The sequence below is a fragment of the Parus major genome, chromosome 7 (assembly GCF_001522545.3).
Source record: "Parus major isolate Abel chromosome 7, Parus_major1.1, whole genome shotgun sequence".
Classification (NCBI taxonomy): domain Eukaryota; kingdom Metazoa; phylum Chordata; class Aves; order Passeriformes; family Paridae; genus Parus; species Parus major.
This window is the reverse complement of record NC_031776.1, coordinates 36,016,664-36,033,219: the sequence shown is the minus strand read 5'-3', so window position 1 is coordinate 36,033,219 and position 16,556 is coordinate 36,016,664. Positions and strand designations below refer to the sequence as shown.

Sequence of the window (16,556 nt, the reverse complement as noted above, 5' to 3'; positions counted from 1 at the left end):
AGAACCCACGGCTTTCTCGTCCTCAAAATCATAACCACTGAAATCAAAAAAGGGTTTATTTTCCCCAGAAACTTCTTTAGAGGTCACATTTCGGTGACAAGCTGATATTCGGTTCTCCAGAATTCTTCTATACATTAATTCCTTGGAATCCGGCATCTCCATCCGCAAGGGCTCCTTCTGTCCAGAGAAGGAAACCGTATTTCTTGTAATACAACACGTAATCCCATAGAATTATAAAATAAATATAAATAACTATACAAACTAATTCAGCAGAGTCCGCTAAATTTGTGTCACTCGATTTCACAGACGAGCCCGGCCGGGCCGGGCGAGCAGCGGCTCCGCCGTGAGGCGATGGCCGCCCTCATGCCCGCCCTGAGGGCGCTGCCCCAGCGCCCTTCCCCAGCCTTCCGCTCCCCGCCTCTCCCCGGGATTTCCCCTTTTTCTCCACATTTGTGCCCGTGAGCCTCACCAGGGCTCGGCTTGAGGGCCGGCCGGGGCTGCTCCGCCTCCCTCACACCACACGGGCGCAGCGACAAGGAGCCGGGTGCCCCGGCGGGACCCCCGCGGCTCCCGGGTGTGTGAGGGGCCGGCCGGGCTGCGGCCCCTCCCTCCGCCGCGGCCGGGAAGCGAAAGCGAAAGGAGGGCCCGGGAGGGCTCCGGAGATTTGCGAGGAGCCGCGGGTCGCGTCCCCAGCCCGGCCCCGGCCGTGTACGTCCAGAGGTGAGCGGTGAGGGAGCCACTCGGATCCCGTGGAGGAGTCTGGATAAACTAAGGGAAGGTACTGATCATTAATGCTTTCACTTTCCTTTTATTTTTATTTTTTTTTTTTCTTCCCAGGAAACTGTACAGAAGTTTCTGAATTCTGGCTGCTCGATCCAAAGCAGAAAGGGATTCCGGGATCCATAACCTCAGTTTCAAGCCTCTGGGTGTAGCAGGTTCGGCGGTGTCAGGTCAGAATTAAGGTGAAAATTCCGAGGTGAGAGGGTCGGGAATTTGGGCTGCTCCAGCTGGGACTTTATGGTCAGAGAGTGTCTGACCTGTGGAGTATTCAGCCTAAATCTTAGAGGATCAAACCTTGCCCTGGCAGCCACAGTTTGGCTTGGGAGCCTCTTCACCTTGGGATCTCCCCCTGGTCACTGGCCTGGGAACTTCCCCCCAAATTCCTTTTTATCTCCCCGCACAAAATGTTGTGGCAACGGATTCCAGCTTTCAAATTATCTGCTGTGTGAAAGCGTTTCCATTTGTGTTAAGCAGGTTTTGTAGAATCCCAGAATGGTTTGGGTTGAAAGGGACACTAAAGCTCATCCAGAGCCATCCCTGCCATGGCAGGGACACTTTCCACAGTCCCAGGCTGCTCCAAGCTCCATCCAGCCTGGCCTTAGACACTTCCAGGGATCCAGGGGCAGCCACAGCTGCTCTGGGAAATCCATTCCAGCTCCTCCTCATGCTCCCAGCAGAAATTCCTTCCCAAAATCCCACCCAAATCTCCTCTTTCTCAGTAGGAGCCATTCCCTGTGTCCTGTCCCTCCATCCCTTGTACCCAGTCCTTCTCCAGCTCTCCTGGAGCCCCTTCAGGCTCTGGAAGGGGCTTTGAGGTCCCTTTTTTCTCCAGTCTCTCAAGCACAGAACATAGAGGCTGTTCCCATGTGTGTAACTGCACAAAAGTAGCATAAAGGTAAAAACAGAACTACCAGAAGAGCAAAGTTGAGTTGTGTCCCGCAGAATTCCTCACATCACTCTCTGGCTTTTATTTCCTTGGAAGGAAGGAGGCTTCACATATCCAATACCTGTCACTTTTGCCTATGAAATTACACATTTATGTTTAAAAATTCTTTCAGTTCAGCACAGCTTCTGGCATTCCTGATACTCCATTGCATCAAAAATCCCCAATCAATACACATAATGTTGTCATTTCTTCCCTCAGGTTTCCATGGATGTTACAAGCCCCCCATCATCTCTAAAAGACAATGGTTTTGTAAGTATTTCCTGATGTGGTGCCTGGGAGTAAAATCTGTATTTGACTTTTGTATCCCTGACTGAGGGTTTGTGCTACCACTGCTTCTGCTTGTCTCACCTTCTTCCACCCTTTAATACTTGGGACGTTGCTCATTTCCACCTCCTGTTTCCATAGGGAGAATCCCATTTCCCAAGGTTCTGCATTACAGATCCTCTTAGAACTTTCTGTCCTGCCTCTCTTGCTCATCTCTCTTCATGGAGGATTTTAGGGGAATATCCTTTTTCCTGGGATTCAGCTCCAGCAGTGCTTAAGGGGTATTCATGGGACTTTCTCTGGCATTTCTTGTGTTTTCTTGGTTATTTTTTTGCTTCTTTCAGAAATTGTTGTGTAAAATTATTTTTTTATTGAAAAACAGGCATCCTTTTTCTTACTGTCTTCCAGCTGTTGGCACATGCATCCTTTTTATTCTCTGCAGTCAATCCCTGGAGTGAAGGAATATTTTTCCCATTTTAATTATGACACAGATGGGTATTTCCCTGTTGCTTAATTTGAAACTGGAAGAAATACTTTATATTTTATTATTTTTAGAGAATACCCAGCATTACCAGGAGAACTGTGAAAATCATCTAATTCAGATCTTTTCCGTGGATTATCTAATTTAGACCTTTTCCATGCCTAAATTTCATGGTTCCCATTCAAGCTTTAAGTGATCTTGAGTAAAAAGGGAGGGAATATTTCATCAGAGCTCTTTGGATTTTATTTTATTTTTTCCTGCAGAATATTGCAGCCATAGAAACAAAACAGAACAGAGATTTCCTCTCTCCTTGTGAACTTCTGTCCTGAATTTCAATTCTGAAATCGTTCTTCTATCACCTTCCTGGTATTACCTTTAATTATCCAAATCTCCCCAAGCTTGGAAGATCAAAATCCCATTCTCACTTTTATTTATTTTTTTATTGACATCTCCTCCTGGAGGAGCTGCTGAGAAAGCACAGAATTAAACATTTGTGGGTTTGAGGGGCATTGTTCTGTGTGGGAGAACATGGAGACAATTTGACTTATTAGTTACCTAAATATTAACCTGTGGGTTTTAGCAGTTGGATAATTAGCAAATAATAATGGCTGGCCATCTACAATTTAGTAGATTTTTGTCCTGTCCAGCCATTAAAATAATTCAATTATTTGACCTAAGTGAATGATTTTTTAATTTTTTTGTTCAAACTTTTAAATTTTTTAGATTTTTTTTTTAATTGTTTGGGGTGTCTCAGTTGTTGGCCAACAGAGGATAAAACCAACGTGGTTCCTCTTTTCTCTGCAGAGTATGCTATCTGCTGATCCACTTGGGACATCCAGGGAAGAGATGGAAAAACTGAAGGAAGAGCTGAGGATGTGGAAGGCAAGTTCTGTAAAGCACATGGAATCATGGAAATTTGCCAGGAGATAAAGATGACTGCATGCTTCTAAAATCAGATCAAACCCCCCACATTTACAGCATGTTTAATTTGTTCTGTTCATCAGCACTTTGTGTTGATCCCACTCTCGTAAGTTTAATATTTACCCAAAGTGTTAAAAGTAAATAAATACAAAGGCCTTACTGAAGGTTTCGTTTGTTCCTGCAGAAATAAATCTTAATAAAATTTAAAATATTTTTCTTTTTTGCTATCCAGGAAAGAGTTAAAGAGGCTGAAAATGTAAAAGCTGACCTTCTTGTCTCCGAATTAGTTGCTAATAAAGAATGTTATGAAACAGAGAAGAGGCTGACAGAGCTGAAGGAGCAAGAGAAACAGCATAAGGACAGAATTACCACCTTTCAGGTACGGAGAAGGCTTGGTGATGTTTGGAGAGGTGGGAAGGAGGTGTGGAATAGGAAAATGAGAGGAATATTCCCAGTTTCCATGGCTTTACCAGTGTGCAGGCTGTCCTGGTCGAATGTTCCACATATTTTTTTGCTGCACTTTAGTTTTTCACTGGCAGGCAAAGAACCAGTGCAATAAACTGAATCTATTTTGGGATGAAACCTGCCAAAACCAATCCTCCTCTTCCAAGATTCTTCCCTACAGATGAGTTTTAGGTCTGGGTGAAGTGGATAAAGCTCAGGGAAATGATTCCACTGCTTTGCCAACCCCCTGTTCTATGAGAGGTCACAGCACCCAAAGGATCAGCATTTCTTAAGTGCCCAGTGAGCTGGGCAAGAGCCAGGCCCTGATTGAAGATTTTTCCTTCTAGAACTGCTTGGTTCCAGAGCCCCTTGGTTCACTCCCTCAATATTCCACGTGCAGGAGCAGCAGAAGGTTCCACAGGCTGCCAAGGAGGTGCTTTCAGTGAGCTTTGGTAAACTGCTGATGAGGAATTACAGCTTCAAGCTGTTCAAATATAATTAATAGCTTAAACACACTCAGAGAGATTTTTCTGAAAGCTGATTTTGGTTCTTTAATCTTAAAAGTTTGGATTTATACACAGGAAAGGTCATTATCACCGTCAGGCTTTGCACCTTCTGATTGTGGCTGACCAGAGCTGACAACATCTCTGTTTCCTTCTCATCCTGTCACATTCCCTGTCCAGGAAATCCTGGATTACAGAACTCTGTGTCCAGTCAGGATTCATTGTTCTGAAGGAATTACAGAGCAGACAGGAGGAAGGAGAAGGATATGAAGAGGGAAGAGCAGCATCATGGCAGAAATTGCCCAGATTGTGCTGAAATATATTTCTGTCCTTATTTAAGTGTTTAATTTTGCATTTCCTATTTTTGGCCTGTAGCTGGAACTCGGCCTGCTAAACCAGGAGAACATTGAGCTGAAGAAAGAGATTGAAAAGCTCAAAGAAGACATGGAAGAATTCAAGTCCCAGAAGAATCCGGTAAAGGAAGTGAAATATTTGGAAATTTGTCTTTTAGGAAGGCAGATTTTTATTTTCAGAGAATGGTTTGGGTTGGAAGTGACTTTAAATCCCATCTCACTCCAAGCCCAGGGACACCTTCCACTATTCCAGGGTGCTCCAAACCCTGTCCAAGCTGGCCTTGGACACTTCCAGAGATCCAGAGGCAGCCACAGCTTCTCTGGGAAACCTGAGCCTCCCCACTGAATTTGTCCCTCTTAAACTGCTGGGGCCACTTGTTCAGCATTTGAACCTCTACTTATTTAAACATAAAATAAAGCTGAAATTCCTTTTCTCCCTGGCAAGACAATTTGAAGCAGGCAGAGGATATGGAAATAAACCCAAGAGGGACTGAAAATGTGAGAGGAATGAAAACAAGCAGAGAGGAATGAAAACAAGCAGACATTTATTACATGGAAGGCAGCAGAATAAAAAATACAGCTTTGGTAATTGTCAAATTTTCTTTTTCCTGTGTCAATTCTAAAGTTAGAGATTAAAAAGAATGTGGCAGAAATGAAATTGAAGTTCATTCACCTGGAAGAGATGAAGGATGATGGGGCAGATGTGGATATGGACACCCACTGTGTTTTTGGGGCAGCCACAAAAGTCCCCTTCCAACTCAATCAGAACCAGGCACTGCTGACTTTTGAAGATGAAGAAGGTAGAATGTGTATTTTAATTATAAAATTAACATCTCTGACATATTTCACCTGGTAGTGGTGTGGTTTTCCACCAGGGGTATTTTGAATGGAATGGGAAAAAACCTTGTGTTAATATTTTATACAATAAGAGCATCTTTTGACAGCTTAAAAGTTTTTCTATTCTCACTCAAATTCTATTTATATATGTATAATTAATAATGCCATTGCTGTATTTATTGTATAATATTTTAATAATATTGTTTATTGTTCATTATTATTAAAGTTGATATAATACTTTGTTAGTATATTATTTGGCCTACATAAAACCACAGAGATTTTGGCAATAGACATGGATGCTTAGGATCTAGATGCCTAATTATTATTTATTTCTCCTTTACTGATGCAAAAGGAGATATTTTTTTAAGAGACTGGGGAATAATTTGGGGTTTACAATGATTAAACAATGATTTTCACATCTGATTTCTCTCAGTTGCCCAGAGGCTGACAAAGATGAGCAAGCACTGTGTGAACCTGGACAGCACAACAGCAAATGTGACAGTGGAGTCTTTTCAACTTGACATGGGATTCTGTTTTGAGGTAAACAACTGAAATAGGCAGCTCTAAACATCTGAGTTCTTTAAATGCTGTAAGCTCTTTTTTTTCCTTCAGTGTTTTCAGTCAAAAAATGCACAAAAATTTGATGTTTTTAGCTCCATGTCACTGTCTCTGGAAAGAAGATCAACGTTTCAGAAATCCCTGAGCTTCCCATTCCTGAAGATTGGATGAGAGACAAACTGGAGCTGCATTTCTACAAAACTAAGCAGGCAGAAGGAGGAGGAGAAATAGAAAATGTGACTTACAACAAGGAGTCTGGGACAGCTGTCATCACATTCCTCAAACCCGGAGGTAAAGTCTGGAATATTTTCTTACCCAAATTCGGGCCAAATTGTCCATTCTGGGGTAACCACTGAGTGTTGCAAACTCTTCCCACAGGGATTTCATGGATCCCTCGGAGATGTGGGGAAATAAAGCAATTTTTCATTACATCCTCTTTGAGCAAACAAAACCTGCTCCCAGTTCATAAGCTTTCTTTCAGAACTTCTCCAAAAAAGCTGTTTTTTTTCCCTCTGCATTGCCAGACACATTGCAAACAGAAAATCAGGAAAGTGTTTGATTTTAGCTCCTGTTGCATGACAGTGAAGTTGGCTTCCTGTTGCCCAACTGGAAGGAATTCCATGATCAGTGGAGCCACATCCACTTAGAGCAGCTGTTTTAGATTTATTTCAGAGCTTTTGTGGGCATTTAATGATGTTACTATTTTTTTTTTTGGAAGTGCCAAATAAACATTTTGCAGAATGCACATGAAGAATCTACAAGTGTGCCATCCTCCATCAGTTTCTACATTCACAGAGATGAGTCTGGTCTTCGAAATGTTTATAAAATACTGGTTCAATTATATTAAATAATTAACTGGGGGTTTGTTCTTGCTCTCTTACAGCGAGCTACAAGTTTGTGGGACATATTAACCACTGCTTCTGTACAGAAGGCAGGTGGTCCATCCTTTCTGTCTCCCCAGATCTTGATTTTCACTTGAAGAAGTTTCAGGTAAAAGAATCTACTCCAGGCTGACAGAACAGATAAATGGGAAATGGGAGAATGGGCAGAATTTTCACTCCTTTTGTGTGAACTGAACAGCGAGTGTGAGTGTGAAATAGGCTGCTGAGCTCAAGTGTGGAAGCTGTATTTTATTTTTAAAGGCTGTGCTTGTCTTTCCTTGATGGAATTATCTCAGCACTCCCCACATGGCTGTGCTGGGCTGTTTGGGAAGGAGGTTGAGCACAAAGTTCTCCAAAGTCACAAAGCTCTGTCAGGATCCCTGAGTCCCAGCAAATGCAACATTTGCTCATTCATTCCTTGATTTCACTCCTTCATTCAGCCCAAACTCTGCCTCCGTCACACAGAGCTGGCTCATCACATTCTCCCTCCACTTGGCTGCTGCTTTATGAGTAGATGGTGATCAGGTCAGCATTGTGTATATAATTAGGCCCTTGTAATTAAGGCGTGGGCTGCAGTGTGCAGACACCCAGCAGGGTTCTCTGCAGGTCTGGGGCGAGTCCTGGCAGGGATTTTATTTTATGGGCTGCTGCTGTCAGAGATCCCCAAATCCAGAGTGTGGCTGCATTAAGGAGTGCAGGACAGACCAGTTAAGGTGTGGGCTCAGAATTATGGAATCAGGGAATATCCTGAGCTGGGAGGAACCCACAGGATCGTGGATCCAGCTCCTGGCCCTGCACAGACACCCCAAAATCCCACCCTGGGCATTCCTGGCAGCGCTGTCCAAACACTCCTGGAGCTCTGGCAGCCTTGGGAATGTGCTCATTCCCTGGGGAGCCTCAGCACCCTCTGGGGAAAAATCCTTTCCCTGAAATCCAACCTAAACCTGCCCTGGCCCAGCTCCAGCTGTTCCCTGGGTCACAGAGAGCAGAGATTGGAGCTGCCTCTCAGGAGGAAGCTCCAAGCTGGGCTGAGTCTCCCCTCACTCTCCTCCAACAAACCAAGTGCCCTCACCTGCTCCTCCACAGCCCCTCCAGACCCTTCATTGTGTGAATCCAGGATTCCTGCTCTTCCCAGAGAAATTCCCATTATTAAAGTCTTCACCTCATCAGAGATCCCAGCCACGCCTGAGCGAGGAATTTAATTCCCATCTCTGGAAGTTCCTTTGGATGCACAGCTGCTGCATAATCCTGGTTTGTTATTTCCTCCCCAGGCATTCTGCAGGGTTTCCAAGAAGACCATTCTGCTGAAAGGAATCCCAGAGGTGGAAGAGAATGAAGAAAGTGTGCAGGACATGATTGAAATTCACTTCCAAAAGCCAACCAACAGTGGGGGCGAGATAGAGGAAATCAAATTCACCTCCAAGAGAGAAGCCTATGTTTGTTTTGAGGAGGATACTGGGAATGCCACCTCTGAAACCAAAGGGGACTCGTGAAGTTCGGAGGTTTTGTTCCTCAGAGGCACAGGAATTTGTGTAAATACTGTGCTTTCATGTTCTGAAATTGCTACTGTGAAAGAGCAATCCCTGCCTTTCTGATCTGTGTTGTGGCACTGGCTTTGCATAGGAAGTCGGCAAAACTCCCTGCCTGTGTTGCAGATTAAAGGCACAGACCAAGCCTTCAGCAGCCCCTGAAACACAATCTCAGATTTTCTGAAACTTTGCATATTTTATACCTTGCAGATTTTAAAATACTCCACAGTGGGATGAGTGGATTATTCCTTGCATTCTGGATACAAAAGCCATATTTAATCCCAATCTAAGCCTCCTCACAGTCCCGCTTTTTTGACGTGCCAGAGCTTCAGAAGGTAGCTCTGACACAGCTCCAGTCCTGCTGAGGTTGCTGAGCGCCACCAGAACTCAAATATCTGAAAGAATCCTGTCATTTCATAAAAGCCACCTTATCAAATTAGTGATAGAATTAAAATAGGAAACGGGGCATGCAAAACCAAGAAATTGCACTTAAGAAATGCTCTGGCATTTGCTGCATTGAGCTGTTGGGCTTCTGCCTAATCATAGCCTGCTTTATTGTTTGATTTTAATATTTGTTTCTGCAATTAAATTTCTTCCTCATTTTTGTTTGTGATTTTGGTTATTTTAAACAGGGATTGAGCTGATGCTGTACCTGGTTTTGTAAGAGCCCCGAGGGATCTGGTGATCCCAGGCTGGGGCTGGGAGGGCTTGGAGAGAGTAATTTTCCAAGGAGGAATGTTTTGTCTTTTCTGCTGTCATGCTTGGAAAACAAATCCTCTTCTGAGTTAGCACTTTTGCCACACTTGTGGGCTGAAATGTTTGGCCCCAACAATCTTAACTCCAAACTAACATGAGCCTGACATTGAAAATAATTTATTTTCAGGGTATTTGACATCTTGATAGGCAGGGAGAGTGCACTGAGAAGAGCACTGCAAAAATACCTCAGGGATTATTATTCCAGACAAACTGTTAATTGGCAATGGAGAAATGTTGAATATGGAAAAATAAAGGGCTGCAAACACCACGGTTTATTTTGAATTTGCTGTCGAGTGAGATACATGTGACTGTAGCACCTCTCACTGTTTAGGGCGTGCAAAGGCAGGGACTGATTACCTGACCATTGTAAAATAACAATAATTACTCCAAACAAATTAGTGCTGAAGAATTTGTGGAGATTGTGCACTTTTGCACTCTCAAAAACTTGCTAAGACCAAACACCTTAAAAAGAAAGGGGGAAAAAACCTGAGCAAGGTAAAAAATGTGATGAATTTCAACTGTATCTCAGCGATAAAATATTGAGAAGTAAATCCCTAAGAAGGAAAAAGCTTTAAATTCTCATAAGGTGTCACTCACAAGGAGTAGTGAGAAGCTGCAGCTTTTAAAACCCAGAAAATAAATTAGATTTTTACATTTTAAAGACAATGTCTGTAAATGTCTTGCTTTTGTCCCTCGTGAATTACGCCTTGTGATCATTACCCTGTTGAATTTTAAAGCAGCACTGGTGCTTTAAAGGCTGGAGTTTGGTTTTAGGGATGAAAAATAAGAATGAATGATGTTTCTATAAATGTCAATATCCTTTTTCCTCCCCGCTGGGGTGACTTTCTCTCGGGCTGCGAGGTTTTTATACCCAAATTACATTTCCCAGCTGCAGCTTTCATCCAAACGTCGGTGCCGAGCTAAACACGGGGATCTTTGGAGCTGTGCAAGCGCAGCCGTCGGGAGTGTCCCTGGCCATGTGGGATATTGGGAATTGGGAATTCCTGGCTGGGAGAGAGGCCCTGGCACAGGGTGCCCAGAGCAGCCGGGGCCGCCCCTGGATCCCTGGCAGTGTTCCCTGTCCTTTCCTGGCCCTCTCCATTGCATGTCGCTGCACATCCCGGCTCCCTCAGCCCGTTCCCGGCCCCTCAGGCCCCGCCGCCATTGCCAGCTCCGCAGTTGCAGGCGGGAAGGGCGGGCCCGGCCGCGCTCTGTCCCTGAGGGGCTTGGAGGCGGCCTGAGGGGCGGCCCCGCCGCTTCCCCGCCGCTTTCGCTTTCGTTTCCCCACCGGGCCCGCTCGCTTCGGGCCCTTCCCGGTACGATCCATTCCCGCTGGGATCCCCGTCCCGTGGGAGCCCCATCCCGGTGGGATCCCGTCCCGTGGGAGCCCCATCCCGCTCGGATCCCGGTCCCGTGGGAGCGACGGCCATGGCAAGTGCCGGGGAGGGGCAGGGCCGGGAGGAACTGGGGAAAAAGGGTGGAGAGGGAGCAGGAGAGGGACTGGGGTCAAGGGTTAGAGGAGCAGGACCCAGGGAATAGCTCCCACTGCCAGAGGGCAGGGATGGATGGGAGATTGGGATGGGATTCCTGGCTGGGCTGGAATTCCCAGAGCAGCTGTGGCTGTCCCTGGATCCCTGGCAGCGCCCCAGGCCAGGCTGGACACTGGGGCTGGAGCAGCCTGGCACAGTGGGAGGTGTCCCTGCCATGGCAGGGGTGGCACTGGATGGGATTTAAGGTTCCTCCCAACCCGACCCGCTCAGGGATGTGCCGAGAAGCCAGAGCAGGACCCGATTGTCACCGGAGCCGCTGCCCCATTCCCACCTCCCGCCCCATTCCCGGCCCCTCCCGCAGCGCCCATCCCTGCCCGGGAGCAGCTGCTCGGCACAGACGCGTCTCGGGAGTGATTCAGCACAAACCGTGTGTTCTTGGGTTGTTTTTTTTCCCCTAACCCCACTAGCAGGCCCGAGTGTTGCTCCCAAACACCAGCTGGGAAGGTGCGAGGGCTGTCTGGCAGCTGAGCTGAGCTCCGGCTGTGCCAGGCGTGAGAAAATCCCTGTTTGTATTCCCTCCGTGCTGCCTTATTACAGCGGGGACTTGCTCTCACACGAGCTTCACCGCCAGGATAATTGGCTACTGTAATTAATTAAAAGCTCCCGGCTCTGGAAATTTGACGGGGGATAAAAGGAGGTTGCGGAGTCTCTCGCTGGGTTTGTCTCCAGAGCCGTGGTGGTCGCCGGGATTTTGGACAGACATCAGCAGCACATTCTGCTCTGGGGCTGGAGCTGGGATCGTGTTTTAGGCAGCAGAAAACAACTTAAGAGAAGTTTAAAGAATTCTGATGGAGTGACTGACCTCAAGTGTGGTTACTGACAGCTCGTTCCCACAAACGCTGCCATGCAGACAAATCAAATTTACCTCCTTTCTTCCAAAAAGTCAGCGAACTGTTACTAAATTAAGTCAGTGCTCCATGATTTGCAGGGATTTTGCTGTGATACTCCCAGTGCAATGTTCTTGTTTATGTCTGTGTAATAAGAATGGAAAGAAAATCTGCTCTTCCTAGCAAGACGTGGATGCAGATGCTGTTTGGGATGGGGTTTATGTTTGCTCCTGGGGCTTTGGCTCTGATGGAAATCGTGTGTGTGGTTGGTTGTTCCATGCTCTGCGGGTCTGGGCTGGCTGGGATGATGTTCTCCCGATTTAACAGGGTGATCCATGTAATAATTGGAGAGATCTGAGTCAGATCCCGGCACTCCTGGATTTAACAAGGAATCTGCCCCTTCCACTCTGCAAGGAATCCTTGCTGAGCACCACGTGCAGTTACAATTTTTCATTCTCTTCTAATTTGGAACATGAGAAGCAGAGAACACCACTTTATCAGACCCTCCAGTTGAGAAGCTCAAGTTTAATGCTCATTTTTACTGCTTTAAGAAGATACCAAGAGGGTTTAAATGGCATTTCAAACCTTTTTTTAGTGCACAGTTATGCACTAGGCAGCCTGGCAGAGAGATCTGATTGAGCAGCATTAATTAACCCCTAAATGCACATTGGAGAGGGAGTGGGAGTTCTCTCCAGGAGTGGGAATTTGGGAGGTTCCTCCTGCATTTATTGTGTGCCATCTCTGCACAGGCCATGGGCCAAGCTGCCAGATCCACGAGGACAATTTTCATTGCTGGTGTCCCAGCTGGCCTCCTGCAGGATGATGTCATGGCTGACATCCTCACCATCCACTTCCAAATGTCCAGGAATAACGGCGGGGATGTGGAAGAGGTCACGTATCCCACACGGAATAAAGGAGTTGCCTACATAACCTTTGAGGACCAAGAAGGTATTTTAGATTTGTGTCTTCAAGTACAGCCATCCCCCAAAGAATTAGCCCCAGAATATTGATCCCAAGCCAAATGATTTTAAATTGGGATTTTATAGAACTGGGAGGCTGAAGCCTCTCTGGTAATCAGGCCAAGTTTCAGGATTTTATTTCTGCTCGTTGAAGTAATGACTCACTCGTCATGCAAAGCGATATGTTTGTTTTGCAGGAACAAATTGATGCCATGAATAACGTATTATTTTTGTAGTCAGGCTCTGGGGAATAAATCTCTGCCAATTAATGTGCCAAGGAGGCGGGCTCGTGTCTCTCTGAGCAATTTGGAGTAAAATACATAAAATATTAAGTGAGAGTATTGAGTGGCCTGCACGTGTTTGGGTAAAGGAGGGGTTCCAGCAGGCTAGAGGTGACTGTTCCACTGCTCACCAAGTGAATCTGGGTTTGTTTTTAGTGGTGGAGAATGTTCTGAAGAAGGAGCAGCATCTCCTGCACGACAAGAGGCTGCCCAGGAGCTACCCGCTGACAGTGACACGCTACTGCGACAGCGTGAGCCCTGATTCATCTCCTTGTGCTTAATGCCTTATAAACCACTTACTTACTAACCACTCCTTAACCTCTCCAATTCACAATTGCAGGTCTTCCTCTGTGTCACATCCACCCTCAACGTGGCTGTTTTCAGAGATCACTTTGTTTTGGAAGATTTGGTGGAAGAGATGAAAAAGCAGAGCCCGGATTTGAATTTTGGTCCTTTGCAGCCTGATGGACAAATTGCTGTGCGAGGGTCCTTCCCAGCACTCAGAGTGCTGAGAGAATTCCTCTTGTTAAAGGCAAAATCCCTCTCAGAGGAGGGCAAAAGAGAGGGAAAATCCCATCAGAAACCAAGGAAGAAGCTGGAGGAGTACAGAAGTGCCGCGGAGATGAGGAATTCCCGGAATGAGCACAGGGAAAAACAAGTGCTGGTTCTGGACACGGATATCTATCTCTACATGAAGTGCTTTCTTCCCCAAACGTTCCAGGCAAACGACGTTGTGATTTCTGGTGTCACTGATGGTGACATCACCATGGTGTGCATTGAGAGTGCTGGCAGGGAGGCTGGTGCTGCTCGCAGATCAAGGGCCAAGGAAATCATTGAAAGGTGCTCCGTAGAACTCCAGAAGAATTTACGTAAAGAAAGGATCTGCCTCAAGGAACAGAGCAGAGGGGAGAAGCAGAGATACAAACAGCTCTGTGAGAGGCTGAAGGCCCGTTACCCCAAGCTGTTGATCGTTCCTTACGACACCCACATTGACGTGGTGGGAATGTCTGCAGATGTTTTTGCGTTCAGGGAGGAGGTGAGGAGGCTCTCCAGGTAGGAGGGAGTGCTCCTGGAGTTTGTACTTGTCACCCAGCCTGTGCCTGTGGCCCTGTGGCACTGCACATCTCCCTCTGTGTCACTCTGGGTTGCCTTGTCCCACTCACTGGGAGGGTGACCCAGCCTGGCCCTCCCCAAATACCAAATTAAGGTCAGAACAAGAAACCAATGATCTCTGCACTTAGGCAGCAAAGAGAATTTAAACCTCATCTATCCAGAAAGAGACACATTTTCCTTTTGATACCTCAGTGCATTCTCATCCCAACTTGCTGTCAAGGAGTAGGTGATGAGAAGAGAGATTTTGGGGTTTTTTTTTAAGCTGGGGGTGCCAGCCTTGTAGGAAACACTGCATGGAAGTTTTGTGGGAGGTTGTGTGAGGAGGTGAGCACGACAGGAATGGGGACCTTGATCTGCAGAGGGACCTTCTCTCCCTTGGGAAGAGAGCTGGGACACTTGGCAGAGCAAAATGCACATGGGATGAGCAGGCTTCAGAAAGCCTTGAAAATTCTTCCCTGGAGGAAACAGGCAAGTTTATTTTCATAGGAGCAATAATGGGGTTTTTTCCAGCTGTAAAGGCTTCTGCAGCATCTCTTGACAGCACGTTATTTAGATGTGAAAGTGTGTCCAGAGATTTGATGGGAAAATTTGGGGGCATTCAGACTTTGAAATCAGATTCTGTTTATGCAGATCTGTTTCTGTATCCATTACAAGGGCACAGAGAGGTTTTTTTTAGACCAATATAGAAAATAGCTTTTATTTTGTGATATCTGTGTGTTTAGAATAATTTGTCAAAACATCCACAGCACCAGCTCTTCTGTCTGATGTGCAGGGAAAGTTTTAGGGGTTTATGCCACAAAAGAAAGCAGTTGTCCAAAACATCTTATCTGTGTTATTTTAACCAAATCCCAAGTTTTTGGTTGGAAGCCCAAACCTGAAGCCCAAGAAATTCTCGAGGCATTTTCTTGTCATCACTGATTATCCATGGCAATGATGCCAGTGAAAGGTGTTAGAGCAGTGATTTAAAAATGACTGTCAAAGCAGTGAGCTGAATTGGGGGGGTGGGAGTAATGTTTAAAGATTATATTTAAAGGATAGATATTAATAATATACGTTATATTTTTAATATTTTATTTTATATATTCAATATTATTTTTTAATCTTTTAGATATTTTATATATATGTATAATTTAAATATTATTTCATCCTTTCCACATTCCCCCATGCTCTGCAGGTTCTCCAAGGGGCTCAGGGATGAGAAACTCTGGGAAACTGCCCCTGGAGCTATTTGGGCTCTTCCCCACTGAACTCAAGCAGAGATGGGAAGTTTCTCAACCTTGTCAAAGACAAAATCCTCTAGGAAGGCTAATCCTTTAACGAAATTAGTGCTGTTTTCCAGTATCCACACCGAGCTGCTCTTTTTTTTCCAAAGAGCCTCGTTTATTTATAATTTTTTTTCTGATTCAGAGCTTTGGTATTTCCTATTTGCTCAGCTGGCACAGCAGTGGCACCGGTGTCTGTGTGAGCCCTGCACGGTTGCTGCTGGCTTGGGGTGGTTTTTGAGTCAGCTTTGGCAGCAGCACAAGTTGGCAGCAGCGCTTCAGGTGTCCTTCAAGTCTGGTTTGCTGCCAAACAACTCCTTCCTACCCAACCACTCGTAGTCACAGCCTCCCAACCTTGAAATCGCTGCTGAATAAAATGTTCTTTTCGAATCCTGGCTGCTCTGCTGGAACAGCTCCTCTTCACATTCCCTGTGCAGCCCCTTTGCCCCCACGTCCTTGGCATCCCTTCAGCATTATCCCATTGTTCCCGGAGCTCTCGCATCTGCCGCTCCCTCGTTCCCAGGATGTCGCTTCTGGAGACAAAAAGAGCTTTTGCCTCGGCTGTTTTGTTTGTGGAGTGCTTTGGAAAGAGGCATCTGGGGGTGGTGGGTGGGGGAAGAGGAGCAGAGGAGCTGTTGTCGTGCTCCAGGGATGCTTTTCCAGGCTGGATTTGGCTGGGAGTGAATGCCCCACCTTGGGCACCTGGGATGGATCCAGGGCTCGTGGTGTCTGTGACAGGAGCAAAGCTGTGATCCAGGAGAGCCCAGGGTGTGCTGGAAAACCAGCCAGAACATCCCCAGTGAAACACATATTCCTTCCCTCACCCTGCAGATTCCATGGAAAACAATGGATATTTAGCCAAGACCCCTCCAATTTGGTCATTACCATGAATATTCCAATAAATCCAACCAAATAAATCCGTGTGAGGGCTGCTCAGAGATTTGCCAGCTCTCCTTCTCAGTTATTTTTATGGCAAGAAAAGCACTGCTGTCCCTATGAAATTCCAGTTGAAAAATATTTGTTTGTGTTGGATAACATCCTGGGAACAGCTGTTATTCCTGGATCTGTTAATTGACTCAGGACTCTCAGGTTTACACATTAATTTGAATAAAAAACTTGCTCAGGAGACCTCAACAAAACATTTGTGCCCTCACTCGCTGCTCTTCCCCAGAAGGGGATAAATAAGAGTTGTAAAAATACAAAGCCTAATTTTGATTTGAGGCACAGCTCCTACTGGAAAAGCCTAAAAAAAAAATAATAATAATTTAAAAGGGCAGAAATAGCAGAAGAATGTGAGCTCAGCTCCTGGCA

The 16,556-nt window shown here is 45.7% G+C and overlaps 2 protein-coding genes and 1 long non-coding RNA gene across 6 annotated transcripts; 2 read left to right on the top strand and 1 right to left on the bottom strand.

Annotated features, from left to right (window-relative positions):
• Positions 1-38: 38 nt before the first annotated feature.
• LOC117244720 lies at positions 39-562 on the bottom strand. Its single transcript, XR_004498300.1, has 2 exons — positions 470-562; positions 39-177 (listed from the first exon to the last, which is right to left on the bottom strand). It is a non-coding gene; the product is annotated as an uncharacterized LOC117244720 (long non-coding RNA).
• On the top strand, positions 490-9,102 carry NMI (N-myc and STAT interactor). Of its 4 annotated transcripts, none has more exons than XM_015635480.3 (11): positions 490-720; positions 838-950; positions 1,925-1,975; positions 3,276-3,353; positions 3,625-3,771; positions 4,715-4,813; positions 5,318-5,492; positions 5,963-6,069; positions 6,183-6,378; positions 6,971-7,077; positions 8,240-9,102. In XM_015635480.3, the coding sequence occupies exons 3-11, from the start codon at positions 1,931-1,933 to the stop codon at positions 8,459-8,461; spliced, it is 1,176 nt and encodes a 391-aa protein (XP_015490966.1). In that variant the 5' UTR covers positions 490-720; positions 838-950; positions 1,925-1,930; the 3' UTR covers positions 8,462-9,102. The 4 variants fall into 4 exon arrangements, with proteins under 4 accessions (XP_015490966.1, XP_015490968.1, XP_015490967.1 ...); XM_015635482.2 differs by having other exon boundaries at positions 838-962; XM_015635481.2 differs by having other exon boundaries at positions 838-976.
• Positions 9,103-10,480: 1,378 nt separating this feature from the next.
• On the top strand, positions 10,481-15,640 carry RBM43 (RNA binding motif protein 43). The gene is made up of 4 exons (XM_015635566.3): positions 10,481-10,684; positions 12,380-12,578; positions 13,027-13,121; positions 13,211-15,640. Exons 1-4 carry the CDS (start codon positions 10,682-10,684, stop codon positions 13,925-13,927), a joined length of 1,014 nt encoding a protein of 337 aa, XP_015491052.1. The 5' UTR covers positions 10,481-10,681; the 3' UTR covers positions 13,928-15,640.
• Positions 15,641-16,556: the final 916 nt, after the last annotated feature.

Bases quoted from the DNA above. Each gene is read 5' to 3' on its own strand.
- NMI (XM_015635480.3), top strand. From the start codon at position 1,931: ATGGATGTTACAAGCCCCCCATCATCTCTAAAAGACAATGGTTTT. The intron at 3,772-4,714 runs GTACGGAGAAGG...TTTGGCCTGTAG, and splicing joins ACAGAATTACCACCTTTCAG to CTGGAACTCGGCCTGCTAAA. The intron at 6,070-6,182 runs GTAAACAACTGA...TGATGTTTTTAG, and splicing joins ACATGGGATTCTGTTTTGAG to CTCCATGTCACTGTCTCTGG.
- RBM43 (XM_015635566.3), top strand. The intron at 12,579-13,026 runs GTATTTTAGATT...GTTTGTTTTTAG, and splicing joins AACCTTTGAGGACCAAGAAG to TGGTGGAGAATGTTCTGAAG. The intron at 13,122-13,210 runs GTGAGCCCTGAT...TCACAATTGCAG, and splicing joins TGACACGCTACTGCGACAGC to GTCTTCCTCTGTGTCACATC.